General features: G+C 33.1%; 2 protein-coding genes across 2 annotated transcripts; both read left to right on the top strand.

The window, feature by feature from the left end:
- Nucleotides 1–535: 535 nt before the first annotated feature.
- On the top strand, nt 536–8,364 carry LOC132267343 (pyrophosphate--fructose 6-phosphate 1-phosphotransferase subunit beta). The gene is made up of 16 exons (XM_059768500.1): nt 536–839; nt 1,095–1,256; nt 1,349–1,470; nt 1,769–1,822; nt 1,967–2,073; nt 2,243–2,348; nt 2,929–2,992; nt 4,509–4,597; nt 5,508–5,639; nt 5,803–5,973; nt 6,064–6,179; nt 6,402–6,513; nt 6,698–6,782; nt 7,400–7,444; nt 7,686–7,754; nt 8,035–8,364. Exons 1-16 carry the CDS (start codon nt 653–655, stop codon nt 8,109–8,111), a joined length of 1,698 nt encoding a protein of 565 aa, XP_059624483.1. The 5' UTR covers nt 536–652; the 3' UTR covers nt 8,112–8,364.
- A 10,929-nt stretch (nt 8,365–19,293) lies between these two features.
- On the top strand, nt 19,294–20,859 carry LOC132267328 (uncharacterized). The gene has a single exon (XM_059768478.1). It carries the CDS (start codon nt 19,497–19,499, stop codon nt 20,547–20,549), a length of 1,053 nt encoding a protein of 350 aa, XP_059624461.1. The 5' UTR covers nt 19,294–19,496; the 3' UTR covers nt 20,550–20,859.
- Nucleotides 20,860–21,975: the final 1,116 nt, after the last annotated feature.

Genomic DNA, 21,975 nt, shown 5'->3' with positions numbered 1-21,975 from the left:
AACTCGATAAACATGAATGTAGCATAAGGGAATATCAGTGGGCTTTTAGCAATAAAGATAAGAGCAGGCCCACTTAATAGACAAGTATCACCAAACTCCTACCAGATAATCAAATGAGGAGGAGGATATACTTCCCACATTCCAAACACGCACCTACCACCAACCGTAGAAAAGGGTCAATTTTATTTTTATTTTTATTCTTTCTTTTCTTTTCTTTTTTTACCTAGAAAAAAAGGCCAAGTTAGGTAAGTACAAAACATGAGTGATTTGATGCTTCTGGTACCATCATATTATGCTTTGCATCACCCTAATCATCACCTCAATCTTTTTGGGACCCACCGTCATACTAGATCGACGACTTTTATCAAATCTAATTCGATATTGAATTATATCAACTAAACACATGCACATAGATGCCTGTATACCATATCATATCTACTTGGATTCCCAAAATACCCTTCCCTATTTTTCAACTACCTGTTGGCTTGGCGGAGTCTCCAAAGACGTTTTGGCCCTTACCTTCAAGTCATCAGTTAAAAAGAGTGCGGGCGAGAGAGAGAGAGAGGAGTGGGTAAGACAAAACCTCGAAAACGAAGGCCAACAGAAACTCTCTGCAAAATCTAACGTTTGGCTTCTCTCTCTCTCCGAAATCATGGGTTCTTCGTCGGTGCCTAACGGCGATATCGCCACTGGAAACTTGCCGGTGCCCGGCCGGGTGGCGTCGGTGTACAGCGAAGTGCAGAACAGTCGTCTCGACCACTCTCTACCTCTCCCTTCTGTCCTCAAAAGCGCCTTCAAGGTTATTGATGGCCCTCCTAGCTCCGCCGCCGGCAATCCAGGTCTTGTAATATTTACATACATGTCAACACACGCACATATATATATATAAATATATGTATGGATATAGATTGATTCACGAAAGCATTGTTCGATTTCCACTTTTAATCTGGTTTAGCACTTTCATTGCGTTTCTGTACTAGATTTAAAAAAAGAAGAAATGCTTTCTTTGCTTCGTTTTCTCAACTACCAAACGAAGGTTTAGGATTAATAAATTATGTGCCATGGCTTGATTGTGATTGTGATGTGGAGTGCAGATGAGATCGCGAAGCTGTTTCCGTGCCTTTTCGGGCAGCCATCTGCAATGTTGGTACCGGGCAACTCAGCCGAGTGCTTGTCTGGTAAAAACTTGAAGATTGGAGTGGTTTTGTCAGGAGGCCAAGCTCCTGGAGGACACAATGTAATCTCTGGGATCTTCGGTGAGGATCTTAATACGCTGTATCAGTTATCCGTTTGGATCTAATTTAATTTGGATTGTTAGTGATTTTAATATCTTTTTGGTGTCTGGTAGATTACTTGCAGGATCGTTGCAAAGGAAGCACACTATATGGATTCAGGGGTGGACCTGCTGGGATCATGAAATGCAAATATGTGGAACTGAACTCGCAGTTTATTTACCCATATAGAAATCAGGTTAGGACCTTTTTTTAAAGCATAATTTGTTGTTTTTTTTTTTTTATAATTAAATTAGAACTAGTCGGCTTGAATATTTTCTCTCTTGTCTGAGTTATTAGTATATCCATCATCTCTGTTTGTGTATATTATCGTTTGACATGCTGGACAGACTTCAGTCCTGAGTAGTTTTGGTTCAAATTCAATATCCTAATACATTTTGTTTGAAAATAAAGGGAAATGGATTGGCAGGGACATAAACCCAGCTCAAATAAATTAGAGGAGTCATGTCTGATCTATTTGTATTTCTTTCTACCAGGGTGGCTTTGATATGATCCGTAGTGGAAGAGACAAAATTGAAACCCCAGAACAGGTGATATTTCTTTTGGCTTCACAAGATATTGCGCTTAGTGCTTGTTTTAAATTAGGACAAAAATAAATATATTTTACTCTTTGATTCTTGTAAATTAACCTTTCAAAGTTGAGTCTGACCAAGTTCACATGTACACGATTTCAGTTTAAGCAAGCTGAAGAAACGGCATTAAAACTTGATTTGGATGGGCTTGTTGTAATTGGTGGGGACGACTCGAATACAAATGCTTGCCTCCTTGCCGAAAACTTTAGGTCAATTATTCATTTTCTATATCAAAACTCTGGTTGGTCGTATTTGTTTCCTGTTCTAAATTTTACTTTTGTGTTCTCTGAATTTTTGAAAACCGGCTTATTGATTTGTACTTTCTGTAGTTGTTATTCACTCCTACTGGTCTGACATTACTGGTTGCATTGTATTCAGGAGTAAAAAATTGAAAACTAAGGTGATTGGATGCCCTAAGACCATTGATGGGGACTTGAAATGCAAAGAAGTTCCCACTAGTTTTGGATTTGATACTGCGTGCAAGGTGATTCTAACCCTGCCATTCAACATTGTATATGCATTACTTGTTCAGATATTATATTACTATTATACATCATTAATTATATAAACAAGTAACAATGTGCTGAAATAGTTTCTTTATTTTGATTCATACAAGTGACCAGTTTGAGGCACTTGAATCTGTTGCATCTTCTTGGAGACTGTGACCAAAGTATATCCTCAATTTTCTCTGAGTGTTTAAAAGTTTTTTTTATCCTATTTAAGGATTATATCATGCTTACCAGTGGAAGAGTTTTGGTTGCAACCAAAATTTCAGAATTTTCTAAGGATTTTTCTTACAGCCTGGTTAATGGTTCCTTTGAATTTCTGTACTTTTAAGGCTGACAGTTTACAAGAATGAGCTGATTTTTAGTTACCATGATTATATCCTTCTGATTTCTGTTTTAAAGGCTTTGTGGATTTTGGTCAATTAACAATAACATTACAATTTTATACTTTTTGTTTGTCTGGTTTTGAATAAGGTCAGGTTTTTTTTATTATTATTATTTTTTCCGCTGATACTTACAATTCACAAGAATCAATTTCTATTTGTTATGATAATGCAGATATATGCAGAAATGATAGGAAATGTCATGATAGATGCTCGGTCAACTGGAAAATATTATCATTGTAAGTACAAGGAACCTGGAATAAAATCAACTGAACCATTACCTTTGCATGATTTTCTGTCTACTCCCTGGAAATTTATATTTTAGGAATATTTAATCTCAAGATGAACCAGTGATAGAGAAAGAATTATCAGATTCTTCTCTGAATCCCCTACCATCCAGTTCTTTGTCTTTTCTTTTGCAAGGATACAGAATCATTTGAATATTTTCTTTTATTACTGAGTTCCTAAATTACCCCTTGCAAAAATGACAAATCAACCCTACTAAAAGTGATGAAATTACCCCCTTTTCCGTCATCTTCCTCTCATTTCCATAACCACCCACCTCTTTTATACACCACATCTCTCTCTCTATACACATTTGTCCTCTTTTTTCTTTTTCTTTAAATAGATATATCTCTCTATCTATATATATACAAGTAGTTGCAAATCAGTCAAAACCCAACAATGCCCATTGCCGAACCACTGGACTATCACCGCCGCTCCACCCTCTCTCTCTCTATAACAACACCACTGCTCGAGTTTTAAAAAAACAAAGATTCATCATTGGCGAAAGAGGAATTCAGGCTGGCACTCTTGGTTGATTCTTGACAATTCAAACATTTTCTTTTTCATTGTTTCAATTTTTTTTTTTTTTTTTTAATGAGAAAGCCAATGATCGATGTATATATATATATATTGTATACCATATGCATATAATTTAGGCTTGTTCCTCTGTAAATTATTGAGTTGTGTTTGGGTCTGTGGTAGTGTATATGTATACTAATTGTATCATATATGTATATAACTTGGGTCTTGTTCCTCTATAAATGGAGATGAGTTAGGAACTTGGGGTTTAGGATTGGCCAGAAGAGGTGAGTGGAAAGGAGAAAGAGGGAGAGAGAAGGGTGGTGGAGGCGGCACAACCGAGAGAGAGAGAGACGCAATGGGAGTAGGGGAGGCTACGATGGTAATTGAAGTTCATTGTTACAAATCCGGAGGATGCTTCAATAGCTCATTGTTACCATCGGATTGATAGTTTAAAATAAATATAATAACAATAGGGTATTGTTACCATCGGCAACCTTCATCACATACTAGAACTTCTCAAATTGTAGTGGGGTATTGTGAGAATTTATTGTATCTGGCTTACATCAGATTTAAGTTTAAAATAAATATAATAACAATAGGGTAGCATTGTGAAAATACATATGATAGTTTGAGCTATTAACTTTTCTAACTCTGACAGGGAGGTCAGAGTGGTTTTGTCAAAACTTTAATATATGGGTAATTACCCCAAACCGCAGGGGAGGTGAGGGTAATTTACCCTAATATCTAATATTAGCTTTTAGGCATTTCCCTTTGACATTGTAATATTTTTTGCTAAGCTATGCATAATTTTGTGTAGTAGTCAACAAACTTTTAATTTCCTATTCCAGTTGTTCGCTTTCTTTTCAACCATATTTTTTGCTCCTTCCATCCTGCTTTGTGCATATAATTCTAAGCGTGTGTGATGTTTAAAAGTGTAACTGTTTGCAGTTGTACGGCTTATGGGACGTGCTGCTTCACACATTACATTAGAGTGTGCTTTACAAACTCATCCCAACATTACTCTTATTGGAGAAGAGGTACCTCGATCATTTATTGCTTCACTTTATTTACTTGATTGGCATACTGCAGTACATTTTTTAAGAAATTAAGCATTTTTCCGGTGATTTACACTTCTTAAATGCTGCTACTAGCAATTATGTGTCTTCTTGTCACTGTGAACAGAGTGAATTATGCTGTTTGGAGTTGGTTTTTAGGCAAACCTACTTAAAGAAAACTCCTTAATTTTCTATAAATAACGAGCTACAGGTCCCCCAAGAGTTTGATTAAATGTCACGAAAACAAGGTTATACAATATCAAGTTTCGAATAAGCCCCACTGACCTGTTTCTGCAATGAAAGCCCTTGAGTGGCATTTTCTAATTTGCATGCCAATAAAAGCTCCACCAAGTTTGGCTAGCATGAGTTTCCTTATTAATCACAGAGCTGCAGCTTTTCCAAGATGGTAATGAATTTTTGGTTTAAATGTAAGATGGGTTGTCAACAATTGAAAATTTCGAAAGAGAAGTCAATTTGGAAGCCCTGAATGTATTTTGTGGAAATCGTAGTGGAAGAGTTCTTACTATCTTCCAGTAGGCCTACATGACAGCTATATTGTATGTAAAGGTTAGTAATAGAGAGATCTTATGTACTGCTCTTGAAAGTTGGTATCAGGTTGTTGAATTGGGAGAAATGGTTAGGCATAGTGTGATCAAGATCTCATCATGCCTAAAATTTGTTTGTGAAATTCAGTTTTGACCAGATTGTGTGATAGGATGTAGTTACATATTGAATTGCAAACTTTGTGGAGATTTAAAGATTGCAATGATTAATCAGCTATATGTAATTGGTACTGTAGAACTTTTCTGAACATATTTTGGTTTGAAATATGAACAACAATTGTTTGACGAATCCTGTAGAAGCTTCCATATAAATACTTATCTTGCTGCAGGTTGCTGACAAGAAGCTGACTTTGAAAAATGTTACGGACTACATTGCTGATGTGATTTGTAAACGAGCAGAACATGGTTTTAACTATGGCGTAATACTCATACCTGAAGGCCTTATTGATTTCATTCCTGAGGTAAAGTTCTGGATCATAAAATTACTTATTTATCTGTTTCCTAATCCACCTCTTCAATGGTCCAGTATTCTTCTCAGGAACTGCAGGTGCTGCTATGGTGCCCATGTTTGATTACTACATTGATTAACATATTCCTTTTTGTAATTTACTGTGTCTTTTGCAGGTGCAGCAGCTTATTTCAGAACTAAATGAAATTTTGGCACATGATAATGTAGATGAAGGCGGTCTTTGGAAAAAGAAACTTAAAGATCAATCTCTGCAGCTTTTTGAATTATTACCTCCAGCTATTCAGGAACAGTTAATGCTTGAGAGAGATCCACATGGAAATGTGCAGGTGTTTATGTCAAACTGTTTTTTTGGTATTTGGGTTTACTTTTCTGTTTTCTTAAACATCTTGGTTATGTTATGTGTTTTCTACCTCCAGGTTGCGAAAATAGAAACAGAGAAAATGCTTATTCAAATGGTTGAAACAGAGTTGGAGAAGAGGAAGCAGAAGGATTCATATAAAGGCCATTTCAAAGGGCAGTCCCATTTTTTCGGGTACTTGTCATCTTTGCCTATATCGGCTATCACCTTTATGATTCAAATGATTCAAGATTAAGTGATGACTTGATGATTTGCTTTCTTTTTTGTTTCCTTGATTAATGCTCTGAAAATTAATTTTGAAGAACTCAAGCTACTCGTGTACGATGAAGATCAGAATTTTTAATTTTCCTTTTACAGAAATTCCGGTGTTCTGCTATGTAATTTTTTACTTTGCAGGTATGAAGGGCGGTGTGGTTTGCCATCTAACTTTGACTCCACGTACTGTTATGCATTGGGTTATGCTGCTGGAGCTCTCCTTAATAGTGGAAAAACGGGGTTGATATCTTCGGTCTCTGCTTCTATCCTTTATTTACCTTCTTCATTTTGTTTCTATTCTGTACAAAGAGGCCTTTTAGCTTTTTGTTGGTTATTTTTTGTGCTTTGAATTTAAAGTTCATTCTATGACACTGAAGATTCTCATAATTCTACAACTGCATCATACTTCATCTGATAAGTTTTGAATATGTTTCCAGGTAGGGAATTTGGCTGCTCCAGTTGAAGAATGGACTGTAGGTGGAACTGCATTGACTTCATTAATGGATGTGGAGAGAAGACATGGTATATTAAGCTCTAAAACATCATGTTCTCGTCTTACTATAGAGATGCCTTTATTGGGGAAAATTCTCTTCCCTTCTCATTTTCCTTTTTTCTTTGGTTGGGGGGGCTTATCAGAGTAAAGCATATTGGTAAGAATGTGTCTGTCCACATTTTTAAAAAATTACTATAAAATACCAATACTTCACGGCATCCTGTTAATTTGGCATGGTAGATGTGGACTTAGTAGACTTAGCTTGGCCCTCCTTATTTTAGGTGGCTGCTCATACTCATACCTGCATTTGCGTGTTTACCTACCGTAGCTTTTTTTGCCATTGCACCAAGCGATGCGCCCTTTTAATAAATAATACTTTCACTCGAAACATCATTCTTTTGTTAATGATGTTGTAACTGTATTTAATAGATAAATAAGTAGTTGTGTCATATTTTATTAGTATTAGTATGTCAGGATTTGAAAGAGTGGAATATATAAGCTTTAAATGGTTAACTGAAATTTCATCTTTGGGAGAATGTTATGAGTTTTAACATCCGTTGGATTTTTCTATTATTTGACTCTTTCATGTCACTTTTTGCAGTCAATAAATCTAACTCCTTTCTGAAAAATCAATTTTGTTTTCCAGGTAAATTTAAGCCTGTTATAAAGAAGGCAATGGTAGAGCTTGAAGGTAAAAATTCTTTATATGCACGCATCTTCTGTTGTCTCATCTTTTTGTAACCGTGATGCAATCCCATTTTTCTCATGTTAGTTCTTTTATGTTAAGTGGAACTGATTAATCTGTTGTATTATCGTGCTGGTGGCTCCAATAAAATCTACGGTGTAAACCCCCTTAATGCATTAATAATTAATTGCAGTTATCATGAATCTCAAACCAACAAAAAATATAATTAACTTGATGAATGTTTCAGGTGCACCATTCAAGAAATTTGCATCCTTGCGGGAAGAATGGGCTCTTAAGAATCGATATATCAGTCCTGGTATGCTATGACTTTTGCTTCATCACCTCTCATACCTACAAATTAATCATCTTTAGAATTCCTCTTATTTTCAAAACAACTCAACAAAGTTCCAATAAAAACAGCGAACAGACCTAATATGTTTCAGCTTGCCTCTCCCGTGGCAAATTGATTTGCTTGCAACTAGGACAAGTTGAAGGCTGAATTTTAACATTTAACACTTTAGTCAAATCTGAGATTTCAGTTGTTATAGATATTGTTCATCCAATTACCTTACAGTTTGTTTATCGTTCTGCTACAGGCCCGATTCAATTTATTGGCCCGGTATCTGATTCTCTGAGTCACACCTTACTGTTGGAACTAGGAGTTCAAGCTTAGGTGCTTATATTCAATTTCATGTGTTGTTTCCAAGAAGATGAAAAATAAGTTGCGCATCCTTTGAAATCATTCATCACCATTTATGACTGTTTCCTTCTTTCTTTTGTTATCTATGCTTCTGGTTAGAGTGCTAACATTTTACTATACCGGGTTATGCTCCATTTGGTGAACCCTCAATCTTTCTCGCATGTTGTTGAAGCACAAATTTTGTAGCGTTGTCTTTTTCATTTGGTTGCATTTCTGTTTTGGTTCAGTTTTCTTGGCATCGTCTTGTTTTAATTACTTCAAAACTCCAAACATTTGTTGTCTAAGTGGAGATTGGAAATTAATGCAGCTGCATTAAACAATTGGAACACCCATGAAAACTGTGAGAATCAAATTGTTTTATTTTCATATTTATCTATAAGACTATGTCTTTATGTTTTTGTGTTGCGTTATCAATAATGAAGTCATCCGAAGCATACCTATAAATTTGATGGTAAAATGTTAATTTTGATTTGGAATGAAAGTTAGGAAGCATAGAAGGTGGTGGTGAGTTTATAAATTGTAAGTTGTAACTTTGAAATTAATTGGTTTTCTATGTCTACGAAACAGAATTATATATGGTTTCTATTTAATGTTCAAATGATTTTGCAATAAGAAGGGATACAAACCTAATGAAAAAAAGAAAAACATAGGATGGGTTTGAAAAATCTGTCCACCCTTGTGATGGGTTAGGGAAGGACCTCCTCCAACTCAAGGTTCCGATAATTTGTACTAAATTTCGATATTATGATTTTTTTTTTTTTTTCTTCATTTCTTTCAAATGAATAAATATTATTCTATTTGAAGATATAACTATAATATGAGTAGCATAGAAAGCAACATGACTTGTGGTTAGACAAATTTACAAATCTGATTAATGGTATACAAGTAAGAACTAATGTTATTATGATATAAAGTATTAATGATATCAATGTCAATTCTTATTCGGAGTTTTGAACTCCAAATCATTTTGATTTCTATATTCATATTATCATGATATGAAGTATTAATGACATCGGTATCACCTCTCATTCGGAAGTTTCTATAATCACGTTTCACACTCCTGGACGAATTTTTTAGGTATACTTTATGTGTTCAACCACATGGCATGTTGTGTGATAATTCATAAAGTGTGTGTAATGTGTCATTGGATTGTTACATTATGATAACCCCATAAGTCCAATGTGGCATGAGATTGGTAGGTCATAAAGAAAAACCAGTACATGGAGTTGTACCATGGGCAATTGATTTTTTGTATTTATGGCACAACCAACAATAAAATCACTGTGATTTCACCCAGAAAAATGTTGTCACTTTCATCCATCACAATTCACAAACAACCGCAACTCACTCTGACTTCGCTCAGAAAAATGTTCACACTTTCATCCAATACCACCACACAAAACCACAAAAAAAACTTTTAAAAAATGAATGACTGACTTTACATAAACCAAATTCTGAGACTCACATGCTGCTGATTTGGCTTTGTAATCTCATTCTGCCACGGAATAGGAAAAGCTCACGTGCATGTCACCTTTCTACAAAAAATCAGATACACCTATATATATATCTATATGTATATATATTCACCTCTTTCATATATAATAGTAATAATGTTGGTGTTATATGATAGTTTTTCGCCAACCCATTTACAACTTGCAAGCCTCAAGCAAAGTCATAATAATTAATTAGATTATACAAATTAAGGTCTACCTTCAATAATTAATGGTAACCATCAATTAGATTATATATATATATATATATATTCACCTCTTTCATATATAATAGTAATAATGTTGGTGTTATATGATAGTTTTTCGCCAACCCATTTACAACTTGCAAGCCTCAAGCAAAGTCATAATATTTAATTAGATTATACAAATTAAGGTCTACCTTCAATAATTAATGCTAAGCATCAATTAGATTTTGTTAGTGGAAATGTACAAACGAGTGTGTTTACTTAGTTACTTGGGCTTTTTTGTAGTAATAAACTCTCTCTAATTCAATGATTACCAAATCTTTCTTCTTTCTTTTTATTTATTTATTTGTTTGTTTTTTACCTTAATACTATTTATCGTGAGCAATGAGAATACAACACCATTAGTCCACATTGTTTACAAGGAAAATGGATGAAGAAGTCAAACTTTGACTGCATGTGTTTGTTGACGGATTATTAATTATTAATTATTGTTTTTTCAAATTGTACATTCCTACATTTTTTTAAAAAAACTAAAGTGTATGGCATTCCAATAGAAGTGAGTGATGTCCAACAATAACATTAACATGTCATCCAATAATGTGACCCATATTTTTAATTTATCAATAGTTGATATAGTGATGATGGTGTATTTTTCTTTTTGCATATTTTCAAACAATAATTGAGAGAGAGTATATTCGATGGTGCAATTGTCTTCTTGCATGTGATGATCGAGTATAAGAAGTGTGAAAGCAATAGGGTATCATCCTCAATATATATATATATATCCTTGGACAAATGCATATAACAAGAAGTAGTCGGTAAGCATCACATCGTAACAACCCCTAAAAGGAAGTTGTAAGACACCTACAACGTACACCTAGTAACAAAAAGAAACAACCCACAACTTATATATATATATACACACACATATAGAAGAAGAAGAAGCTGTGACATGCATATTTTAGTTACATACATTAATATATATATATATATATATTACAAACTCAAAGAGACAAGTATACAGAACAAGAGAAGCATCAAAGTCAAGTGCGCGAGTATCAAGGAATAGAAATCAAACCCCAAGCTTAATCCCAAAGCTTAGACCACCTTGTGCTACGAGCCATATGCTCCGCATTCTTTGCTCTTCTGTCCCAACCTTTCAACCTTTTATTCAAGCCTCGCTTAATTTCAGAAGCTCTCCTACCAACTTATATATATAAAAGAATCATGATTAAGAATCACCATTCTCTGATTTTTGTTGAGTTTAAATTTTCGATTTAAAGATGTTATAATGTTATAATACGGTTTAATATATTACATGAGTATTGTATTTTCAATATAAATATTTTGTACAATTTTTTTTTAAAATTATTTATGTTTTGTGATGTATTTGTGTGGCATTATAATGTAATCGTGTTATACTATGATATATATGTGTTACACCATTACACGTGTAAGAAATTTCTTAAATAAGAGATAACGTGAGTTCATAATAGTACTTTATTTTATTTTATTTTATTAGGTAAACATGATACTTTGATTCAACTAATGTGATGCAAACATACAAAAATATTTATTTTATTTTTCAGAAATCAAATACACGAAAACATTAATCTATATTATTCTCTGTTTTTTTGCTAATATATATCTAGCGATTAATACTCAATTTTTATTTTTTATTAATGGTGCAATATTCATTGGTCACCGACGAATGATATGAAAAAATCGAAGGATGGTGTTGTAGTGATTATAACCGTGACTTTGCGTGCATTGAGAATGCAAGTTGGACAACTTTTTCATACACAGTATATACGTAGTAAATAATATTGACTTTTAGACGGACCAATTTCTGTGACCGAGGGGCCCATCTACAGTCTATATATATATATTTCAACAATTACTAATCAGTAATTTTGTTGTTGCAGTGGCGTTGCACTAATTTTCAATGCCATTATATTTAGGACAAGCGCAGAAAATATTTTTAAAATATAATTTGCATAGTATTTTTACTATCTAATTAAAAAAGTGTGCACAAATCATAGCTAATTTTTTCACATTATGTAAAAATACCCCCGACATAAATTAGTGCTATAATATCAATATTACCTTTTTACTCTTTCGAAAATGCCTAAGGGAGTATATATGTTACTAATCTTATCGTATAGGGTTGTTATGTGTACATTACCTTCTCTTTTTTTAAAAAAAAAAAAAAAACTTTGAGAATTTGTAGAATAAGGTTTTGAATTTGTTGAAATTCCTGTTTATTGTTTTCTGTTGAATTTTTTTTCTTTATTTTATTTTTTTTCAAAAAAAAAAAATTACAATATCAATATGCACTGGTTTTCGGAGTTTGGAACAGATTTGCTTTCTTTAGTTTGAACTTTGTTTTCATTTTTTATTTTTTATTTTTATATTTTCTTTACTTTTATACTTTTATTTTTATCTTTATTTGTACATTGTCGGGGTCCTCTAATACTGTCATTTTCAATAATTTTACAAAATTATTTATTTTTATATATTTTATAAAATGGTTCAATAATGGTAATTTAGTCGACTTAGGGTTTAAATTTGTTAGAGGGACTTATTTGCATCAAATTGAAACTTTAGGGGTGTTTGTAACACTTGAGCGGTCATTTTATAAAATTATTTATTTTTATATATTTTATAAAATAGTTCAGTAAGGGTAATTTAGTTAACTTAGGGTTTAAATTTGTTATTTATTTGCATCAAATTGAAACTTTAGGGATGTTTGTTGCACGTGAGGACTGTGATATATGTAAACATACTTTAAAGATATTTTTTGCACTTAACGCTTCTATCTATTTCTAACAAATTTATATATATATATATATATATATATATATATATATATATATTTCAATCAAATGTGGCGTATATATATAATGTGTTAGATTACTGTGTTGAAAAGCAAGCTTTGCCTGTTCAAAAAATATATGTAATGCGTTTAAAATTAAAAAGTGTACACTACACAAAGAGAGATTATAGCAAAGAATCCAAGTTCAAAACAATTTGGGTGTGCTTGGTTGACATTTCTTTCAGAAAAGATGAAACATTTTGAAAATTTGTTTGATCACTAATTTTTTAAAATCTGAGTTAAAAAAAAAAAAAAAAAAAATTCAAATTCCAGTCTTCTATATTTTTTTGAGAATTATTTTATGCTGTTCGAGTGTAAACTACTGTTTTTGACAACTGAACAGAAAAAAGGAGAAATATTGTGAGAGTGTGCTTGTTTTGCTTGAAATTTGAAAAAAAAAAAAAAAAAAAAAAAAGGTTATTTGTTATGTGTTTAATTGCATGACTTGTTGGACTTGTTGTATTTAATGACTGTTTTTTAGTTAATATAAAATTATCATCTGTTTTGTAAGTGATATATATGGTTACCACTCAGATTCAGAGTGATGATTGTATTTAGCAAGGACAGAATTCAAACAGGTCACTTACAAAACAGATTATAATTTTAAAAAGTATTCATTATGATTGTGTTTTAGTTTGGGTTTTGTACCCTTACAAGAAACTGAAGTCAGTCTACATATAATTCTTTAATCAAGCAGATACTAATAATATTAATAAATGTCATCACCCCTAAATCATGTCAAGGTACTATTTATTACTAATATGCCACATTAAATCATAACATTGTACTAATATATATGCTACCACTACCCTAAGATTCATGATATGATACCAAACTCCCAATAGATATATCTACAAAACACTTCTTTAACTAGTATCTGAAAAATCATCAAAGTATGTTTACTTAAGGTGAAAAAATATTTAGTTTATTTAAAACAACAACAACATCATCCATTCAAACAATTATCGCCAACACAAGATGCATCCCCAAAATTGTAGGGCAATCACTTATCTTTTGAGACCACCTAATTTTATGGGCTATGAAAAGCAACAAATTAAAGGAATGGACATTACTAGTCATCATCATTTGTCATGCATGTGTGCTTGTCACTGTACTCTTCCTTGTATCAATTAATGGAACAAAGTCTTCAACATCAAGACTGGTCTGTTGGTTTCTTTCGCTTTCTTGTTTGTGTAGCCCTAAATTGAATTCATAAAGAGGCAACTCCATTCTGCAGTATCATTACTTCATATGTTATGCAAGTAAACTACTTTTTCAAAGAAAGGACATGAGTAGCTTAACTTCCCAATGCCATAGTCTCTTACATTTTTTCCTTTTTATTTCTTCCTCTCCTTAAAAATTTTCTTTTTCTTAAAAACTTATTTTTTTCTTGCACACATGCATAATTTATGTGCAATAACCATGTTTTTTTTTTTTTTTTTCCTTTTTATTCATTTTTTTATTCACTTCTTCTAATACACTGTTCTTACATTATTATATTTTCGGCTTATTGTCTAACTATAGTTAGTTGGAAAAAAATCATTTTGTGAGGCTTAACATGTCCTCCGAACCAAATTTCAGCCTCCGGTCCGTTGTACCATACTATAACTGAGGGTCCATAATCTTCACACATGAGCTGAACTGCAGACGATCCTTGTGGTTGGTTGGTATGATTTAACAATTGAGAAGTAACCATGTCTTCAACTACGTAGCACCAATCCACTAAAAAAAAAGAAAAAAAAAGGAGAGAGATGAGATGTGTTGTTGATTTCTTAACTACAATATGGTTCAAGAATGAAACAAGCTAGTTTCTTGAAGTGCTAGTATAATATTATATTATTTTCTTACATTAAAAGCTATATGCAATACTCTTCTGGTGGTTGCAGAAACTGCCTGCCCTGCAAAAGTCATTACAGTACTACTAGTACTATTTGTTTTTAATGACAAAAGGCTATAGCACAGTACACATGATGTTTGAGAACCGTAACTACCTACCATCCCATTTATTTCTTATACATTGGACCAATACATTGGAGCCCCAATACCTATACTTTGACATTACCACTTTCAGCTTCACACTTCACAGCTGTGTTCTTCTTTATTTATCCCAGCTGCCTGTGTAGGTTGTTGAATTTTGCTATGGAATATTTTCTTCACAATTGATTTTATAAAGTGTTTAGAATGCCAAGTATGAAAGTGATAATTTAATCTTCAAACCACTCACACCCATCATGACAGACCCTTGTTATGGATAAGATTTTGAGTTCGGATTGTTTAAGCACTTTCTACCGCATTGTTAGGCCAAATATATATATACACACTCACTCTTATCTCGGTAAAAATGTACATGAGCACGCAAAAATTATCAAATACTCATGTTAGTTGATTGGGATCATGTGATCTTGTCCAATTATAAGCGATTACATAATCAATTATAAATTGATACATTTAGTTATATGATAGTTTATAATAGGATGATCATTTAATAATTCTTTTAGAATTAATGTTCAAGGAAGAACAGTGATACTTAGATCGAAGTTTTATAGTGAATTACCTAACTGAATAGTTTTGATTACTTATTTTTGTATTATACAAGAAAGTGAAAGATCTTATTTTCTTACATTTTACATAGGTCAAAACTTTTCAATTAAACAAATCATTTTTCGATTAATCATTTTCCTTGGACTAATTGGAATTCAGAATCTTGAGTACGCGACGATAATATGATTATAAACTGAAGTAACTACTAAAAAATGAGTGAGGTAGCTAATGAATCATGATTCATGAGCCAACAGCAAGCATTCACATGGGTTTCTACAACAGCCAATTATGGCGCGTGGGCAGTTGCTATCATAGAAGGGGGGGTGTTTGAGAGTGGGGACCCAAAGGCATTGATGATATAACGCTGTTTTTGCCTGCATATCATTTCTCACTTTCCCAACAAACAAACGCCATTAACCAAAATCCTCTCTCTCTCTTGTTACTAATTCCCTTCTCACCACCACTTATCCATCACCGTCTCAATCACTGGGTTCCACTTCAAACCTGTCATTTGGGACATTCTATACTCTATACATACCTACATGTATACATAGATATATATATATATATATATATATATATATATATATATCTTCACAAGGTTCCAACCATATGATTCGGCAGTATATCAAGGGTTAGTTGATGATTATTCATAGCTTCTTTTGGCCCACGTGAGGTCCATTCTCAATTAGGTGTCAATTTAGTATTGGTGGACTTTCCAACTATTTTTTTTTTTAATTCCGGCCAAAAGCCACTTTTCGGGAGAAATTACCGTTTGTCCCCAACCATAAGTACTTAACTTTTTTGCGGAGGTGTTAATAATTATTGATTAGTCAGATTATATAATAATTTTTCTTATTTCAATTCCTGCTGTTAAAAACTAAAAAGTTGTTACATGGTTCTGAGCTAAGATCTCAATTTTGCAATACAATATAGTATAGTACTGTTGGACTTCTCAATTATTTTTAGTTTAATTGTTGAGGGACGGCTAAAGCCCTTATTTCAATTCCTACCATTAGAAAATGAAAAAATATTACTTGATTTGGAGCTACTCAGCAAATGATACAAAAAAAAACTGTCATTTATTTATTTATGATTAGAACCATTCATCTACATCCATGTAACAATAAACAGATCAAGTCAAGTTTGGATAATAATGAGCTCAATTTTATAGAAGTATAGCATATAATAAAAGGACGAAAATAATATTGACATTCCATTTTTTAAAATAACAGTCTACCTACAATTTTGTAAGATGAAGTGACATATATAATTGTCCTTATATGCCACAATTATATTAAAAAACACTCCATTTTTTAATAGTAAATTTTTCAAATCCTATAAATTAGAAAGACAATATGTCCAAACTGAATTAAACTTTTAACTTCTTAGCTCATCACAAGTTTCAACCTAGTTTGTAAATATGTATAATATATCCAACTTAGCTTAGGTCAGTTCATTTAAATTTGGTTTGGATTTTTTCGAAGTATTTTTGGACCCCATGTTCATGTAGTACATGTACTAGGGAGTATAATCTTACGTGAGATACGCTCATTATAAAACAAAATAAAATAAAAAACTAATATGTAAAATAAGGTGTTTATCCAACATAAAAGAGTAGTGGATGTTATTTATAGAACAAAAAAAAAAAAAAAAAGAAAAAAAGAAAAAAGAAAGAAAAAGAGTAGTGGATGTTATTTATCGGGAAAAAAAGAAAAAAAGAGAAAAAAGAAAAAAATAGAGTAGTGGATGTCAACGCCCACGTATTGTATGTATCTAATGGAGAGGCGCCATGAATGCGCGCACCATGATCCCTTCAACCCCACATGACATGACATCACTCACTCACACACATTTGTGAAGTGAGAGTGAGCATAACCCACTACCCACTGTGTGCGCTATGCATCCATGCCATTTTTTCATTCACATGATCATCAACAATCTATTGGGCGTCCACATACCGAGTTCCAATCTCAGAATCCAAACATACCAACACCAAACAAGGATATTTTCCTTAAACATACTGTTGTAAAGATATAAATCAATGCGGAGATTATTATTTTTTTCTTAATTTGTGAAAACTCAATTAATTTGAAGCTTTAGACGGAAAAAAATAAAATAAAATAAAGTAACATTTTAATAAAATCTATCGATATATCCGTGTTAGTAAATATGTTTTTTAGTGGTGTTAGTAAATATGTTCTTTAGTGGTTTCGTGATTTTTACTTTAGCAGTAAGATTTTTTCAATCTTTGGTTTGGTTCCATCATTAGTTAATTGGCTTGTACTTTGTAGTATACACAAGCAAAATATATAATCTTATAATATCAAAAATTAATAAAATTATAACCTAATTTAAGTTATAGAACAATAGTAACTGATTTTTATTCAAAATCTTCCAACGCAAAAGATAATGAGATAGTGAAATTGTAAATGGTAAGGAATATGGAAAAGATATATATATTTATATATATATATATGAAAAGAAAAAAAAGATTAAAATGAAAATGATGAAAAATATGTGAGGAGAAAAAAAGAAGAAGAAGAAGAAGATAAAAGTTAGTAGGAAATTTAGCAAAATATAAAAAGTCCCACCAATTCTAATATATATATATATATATATATATGATGTAATGAGAATGAGAGAGAGTTTCTCTTTTATTTCATACTTATTTATCGGGAAAAATGTAATACAATCATATAAGGATAAAAATATTTTAGGCCCACTATTACATTTATTTGTTGGATAAGGTCAAGGTTTAATAATAAAAGAAAGGAAAATAATTATCGTACCGAATAGTTGCAGTGTCTAACCTCCACTTAATTGTATTTGGTATGCAAAGTGTTTAGTGAGTTTCACTATTCTAAAAGAAAATAAAATTTTTAGGTATGTTATAAAAAGAAATTTTGGTGGGGGCTATAAAAAAGAAGTCAAAAATGATAGAAATCTTTTAAGCCCAAAAAGGTAAAAAATGATAAAATCTTTTACTTACCATCAAATCTCTTTATTAGTTGAGGTGTAATAATTAAAGCAAATCATTTTTTTTTAAGAAAAGTTATAGCATATAAAGAAATGAAAAATTTTGGAGCCTTAGCACCGCCTAACTCACCTAAAGTTCCAGCCGGCCTGTTCCTAATTTATAGTTGATATATATTATATTATTCTTTCTTATTGTATAGCTTGATGGTAAGAAAATTCTAAGGAAAGAAAAATAATTTATGCAATCAACTTTCATAAATCAACCTAGAATCAAGGTGATTGATTTATATCTTTACAATAATAAAATATTACTTCAAAATGTGTTTCTTACTATGTTGAGTGTTCTGAAATTTGAATGTTTTTTCAAGATAAGCAGAATAATAATTTCTGCAATCAACCTCCATAAATTAGCCTAGAATCAATTAAGGTGATTGGTTTATATCTTTACAATAATAAAATATTACTTCAAAATGTGTTTCTTACTATGTAGAGTGTTATGAAATTTGAATGATTTTTCATGATAAGCAGAATAATAATTTCTGCAATCAACCTCCATAAATTACCTAGAATCAATTAAGGTGATTGATTTATCTTTACAATAATAAAATATTACTTCACAATGTGTTTCTTACCAAGTAGAGTGTTCTGAAATTTGAATGTTTTTTCAAGATAAGCGTTGCTTCTGTACAAAAAAGTAATTTTGAAATTATATATTTTTTAAAAATATAATACAGTTTTAAAACAAAAATATTGAACATTTAACCCTAAGTATTTCATTCACATAAAATAAGAAAAATATTATTTTTATAAATAATAATTATTATGTTATTATTATCATTATTATTTTATGTATTCTCATATTTATTTATAATTTTAAAAAAAATTATGGAATCTACCCCTGTTCCAGGTAAAATATCAATTTTAAAATTTTAAAATCTGTATGTATATCTATATCTTTGTCGATTGGACAATGACATTGATGTTTTTATTTGAGACGGTAAAATGATAAGAATCACAAGATAAGATACTGCCACTGCTTATGTTTATCTTAAGTTTCTCCTCTTTCTATGGACCATCATGCACCCAACCCAACTTATTAGAACACTCTCTCTCTCTCTCTCTCTCTCTCTACTTTTTTATTACTCACATTCTCTCCTTTCTTTATTACGAGTAGGGTCACCTGCTCTGTGCTCAGCAAACTCCTTGGAAACCAAAGAAACTTCACACATCCAACTCCTCTCTACAATCCTCATCTCTCTCTCTCGCAATGGAGACCCCAAAATTGAAATTGAAACAATCAAACCCCATAAGCCCACAAACCCTAACACCCTGCAGCAGTGGAAGAAGAAGCAGCGATTCAAATTCGCCCGAATTTGAGTTCTGGATGGTCCGAAACCCTTCTTTCCCTCAACCCAATCTCCTCTCCGCTGATGAGTTGTTCGTTGACGGTATCCTCCTCCCCCTCCACCTCCTCCACCGCCACAACACTGACGACCCACCTGATTCACATTCCGAGCCACCCATAACAACCCCCAACTCAAACCCACCGCCCGAGTCAGAAATTGGTTCGGGTCCCGAGTTGTCAACTGCAACGCCCGACTTATCAACCACCGCATTCACCGCTTCGAAGCGGTGGATGGACATATTTAAGAAGAGCGATAGAAAAGACTCACACAGCAACGACAATGATGATAAGAATAAAGACAAGAAGAAAGAGAAGAAGAGCGTTGGTGCTGGCAAGGGAGGAGCGAGCTCGGCGGAGCTGAATATAAATATATGGCCTTTCTCGCGGAGTAGATCCGCCGGGAACGGCGGTAATAGGCCAAGAATGGCGGCTGGATCGGTGGCGACTCGGAAGGTGAGTAGTGCGCCGTGTTCTCGGAGCAACTCAGCGGGCGAGTCCAAGTCAAGGAAGTGGCCGAGTAGCCCGAGTAGAGGCGGGGTCCACTTGGGCCGGAGTAGCCCAGTTTGGCAGGTCCGGCGAGGAGGTTCCGCTGGAAGGAGCTTCGAGCCCATGATCCGAAATGCGGAAAAAGGGGTTAGAAGAGAAGTAAACGAAACCCGCCGGATTAAATCCGCCGTAACCGGCGGATCCGGTGGGGCTAAAGCTAGAGTTTTGAATTTGAATGTTCCGACGTGTATTGGGTATCGGCACCATTTGAGTTGTAGAAGTGATGGGAACAGTGCCGTTAGGGCTGTTGCAGCTCCCGCTGGCGGCAGTGGTGATGGACAAATCGGCGCAGGTGGTGTCTCCGGTGATGTTGGACGTGGTGGTAATTTGTTTAGCCTGCGCAGCCTCTTCACTAAGAAAGTGTATTAGTAACCCCACGGCCATCTAATCTCTTGATTAATTATTTGTAATTTTTTTTTTTTTTTTTTTTTTTTTTTTTCTACTTCCGATTCCTTTGTGCAATACAGAATTCTACTAGTTTATTTATTTACCTCAGGTAAAAGTAGTAGTAAAGTAATTAAAGAGGAAGGTAGCTTTCTAACTCTCAGAAAGTTTAGTAATACTTTTTATTGTCTCTCACTCATTGAAAAAGCCATTCCATTTACTCATGATTTTTTTATATAATGTTATTAACATTTGGATAAAAAATAATATCTTCCGGTAGCCTTTTCCCTCTTCAGTTAGCCTATTTTATTAGAATTTTTTGTCTGTTGCCTAGAATTTCAGGCCTTGCTTGGTATATTGAATGGCTGGTCTCCATGCGGTGTGATATAACAGCAAAAGTTTGATACTGGGATACACATCAAAATATGGCAGTTGGGATTAGTTCAGAACAATTGCCGTACTAAATCGTCCACATTACACAATGATGAGGACCATCGAAAAGAGAAAATAAATAAATAAAATAATATATATATTTGCGTAATAAATCCTTTTATGTTGAGATAAATTAAACACACTTTCTGAACTAACACCAAGTCCATTGTGCCCCGTAGCACCGAGGAATTGTGTATTAGTTGTATGGGTAAAAGTTTAGGTTGATGGAGGTGACAGTTTGGTAATAGATGAACTGGTGATTCTGTTGTAGAAACAATAAAATAAAATATATATATATATATATATATTTGCGTAATAAATCCTTTTATGTTGAGATAAATTAAACACACTTTCCGAACTAACACCAAGTCCATTGTGCCCCGCAGCACCGAGGAATTGTGTATTAGTTGTTTGGGTAAAAGTTTAGGTTGATGGAGGTGATGGTTTGGTAATAGATGAACTGGTGATTCTGTTGTAGAAACAAAGTGTGGATAGCGTCAGATTATTTATGTGTGGAGTTGGTCATTTTTGTTCAAGAGATAGTAAGGAGTAGATACGCGGTGGTGTGGAACAGATAAAGCAATCGAGCAGATCGATTTTTTTTTTTTTTTTTTTCCCTTTAAAAATTACCACGAGGGATTGCTTGTCTTCACAATAAAACGTAGTGGTCCTAGACCATTGCATTTCCAGATTGGCACTCCAGCAATCGTCGGTGGTCTAATTCTCACAGATATTTTCCCCAGAAAATGAGTGTAATTACTTTTTTTTGGAAGGATTAAATTATAATTCATTACCACCAGTTTGTTAGGCATGGATTAAACGGTGTGATCCTAAAATATATAAAACAAAAATAAAAAAGAAGAAAATTTGTGAGTTTGGAGATTGCCGCATCTACAAGAAAATTGCCTTGCGTGTTGTACAATTAGTCTCTCAACTTCAATAATAAGATGTAAAAATCTCTTTTAACTCTTTTCGGGGA

Source organism: Cornus florida, unplaced genomic scaffold, assembly GCF_030987335.1.
Source record: "Cornus florida cultivar Cherokee Brave unplaced genomic scaffold, ASM3098733v1 CherokeeBrave_3.0.0_Hap2_Chr01, whole genome shotgun sequence".
Classification (NCBI taxonomy): domain Eukaryota; kingdom Viridiplantae; phylum Streptophyta; class Magnoliopsida; order Cornales; family Cornaceae; genus Cornus; species Cornus florida.
Note: the sequence above shows the minus strand (reverse complement) of the source record. Positions and strands in the feature narration are given on the sequence as shown.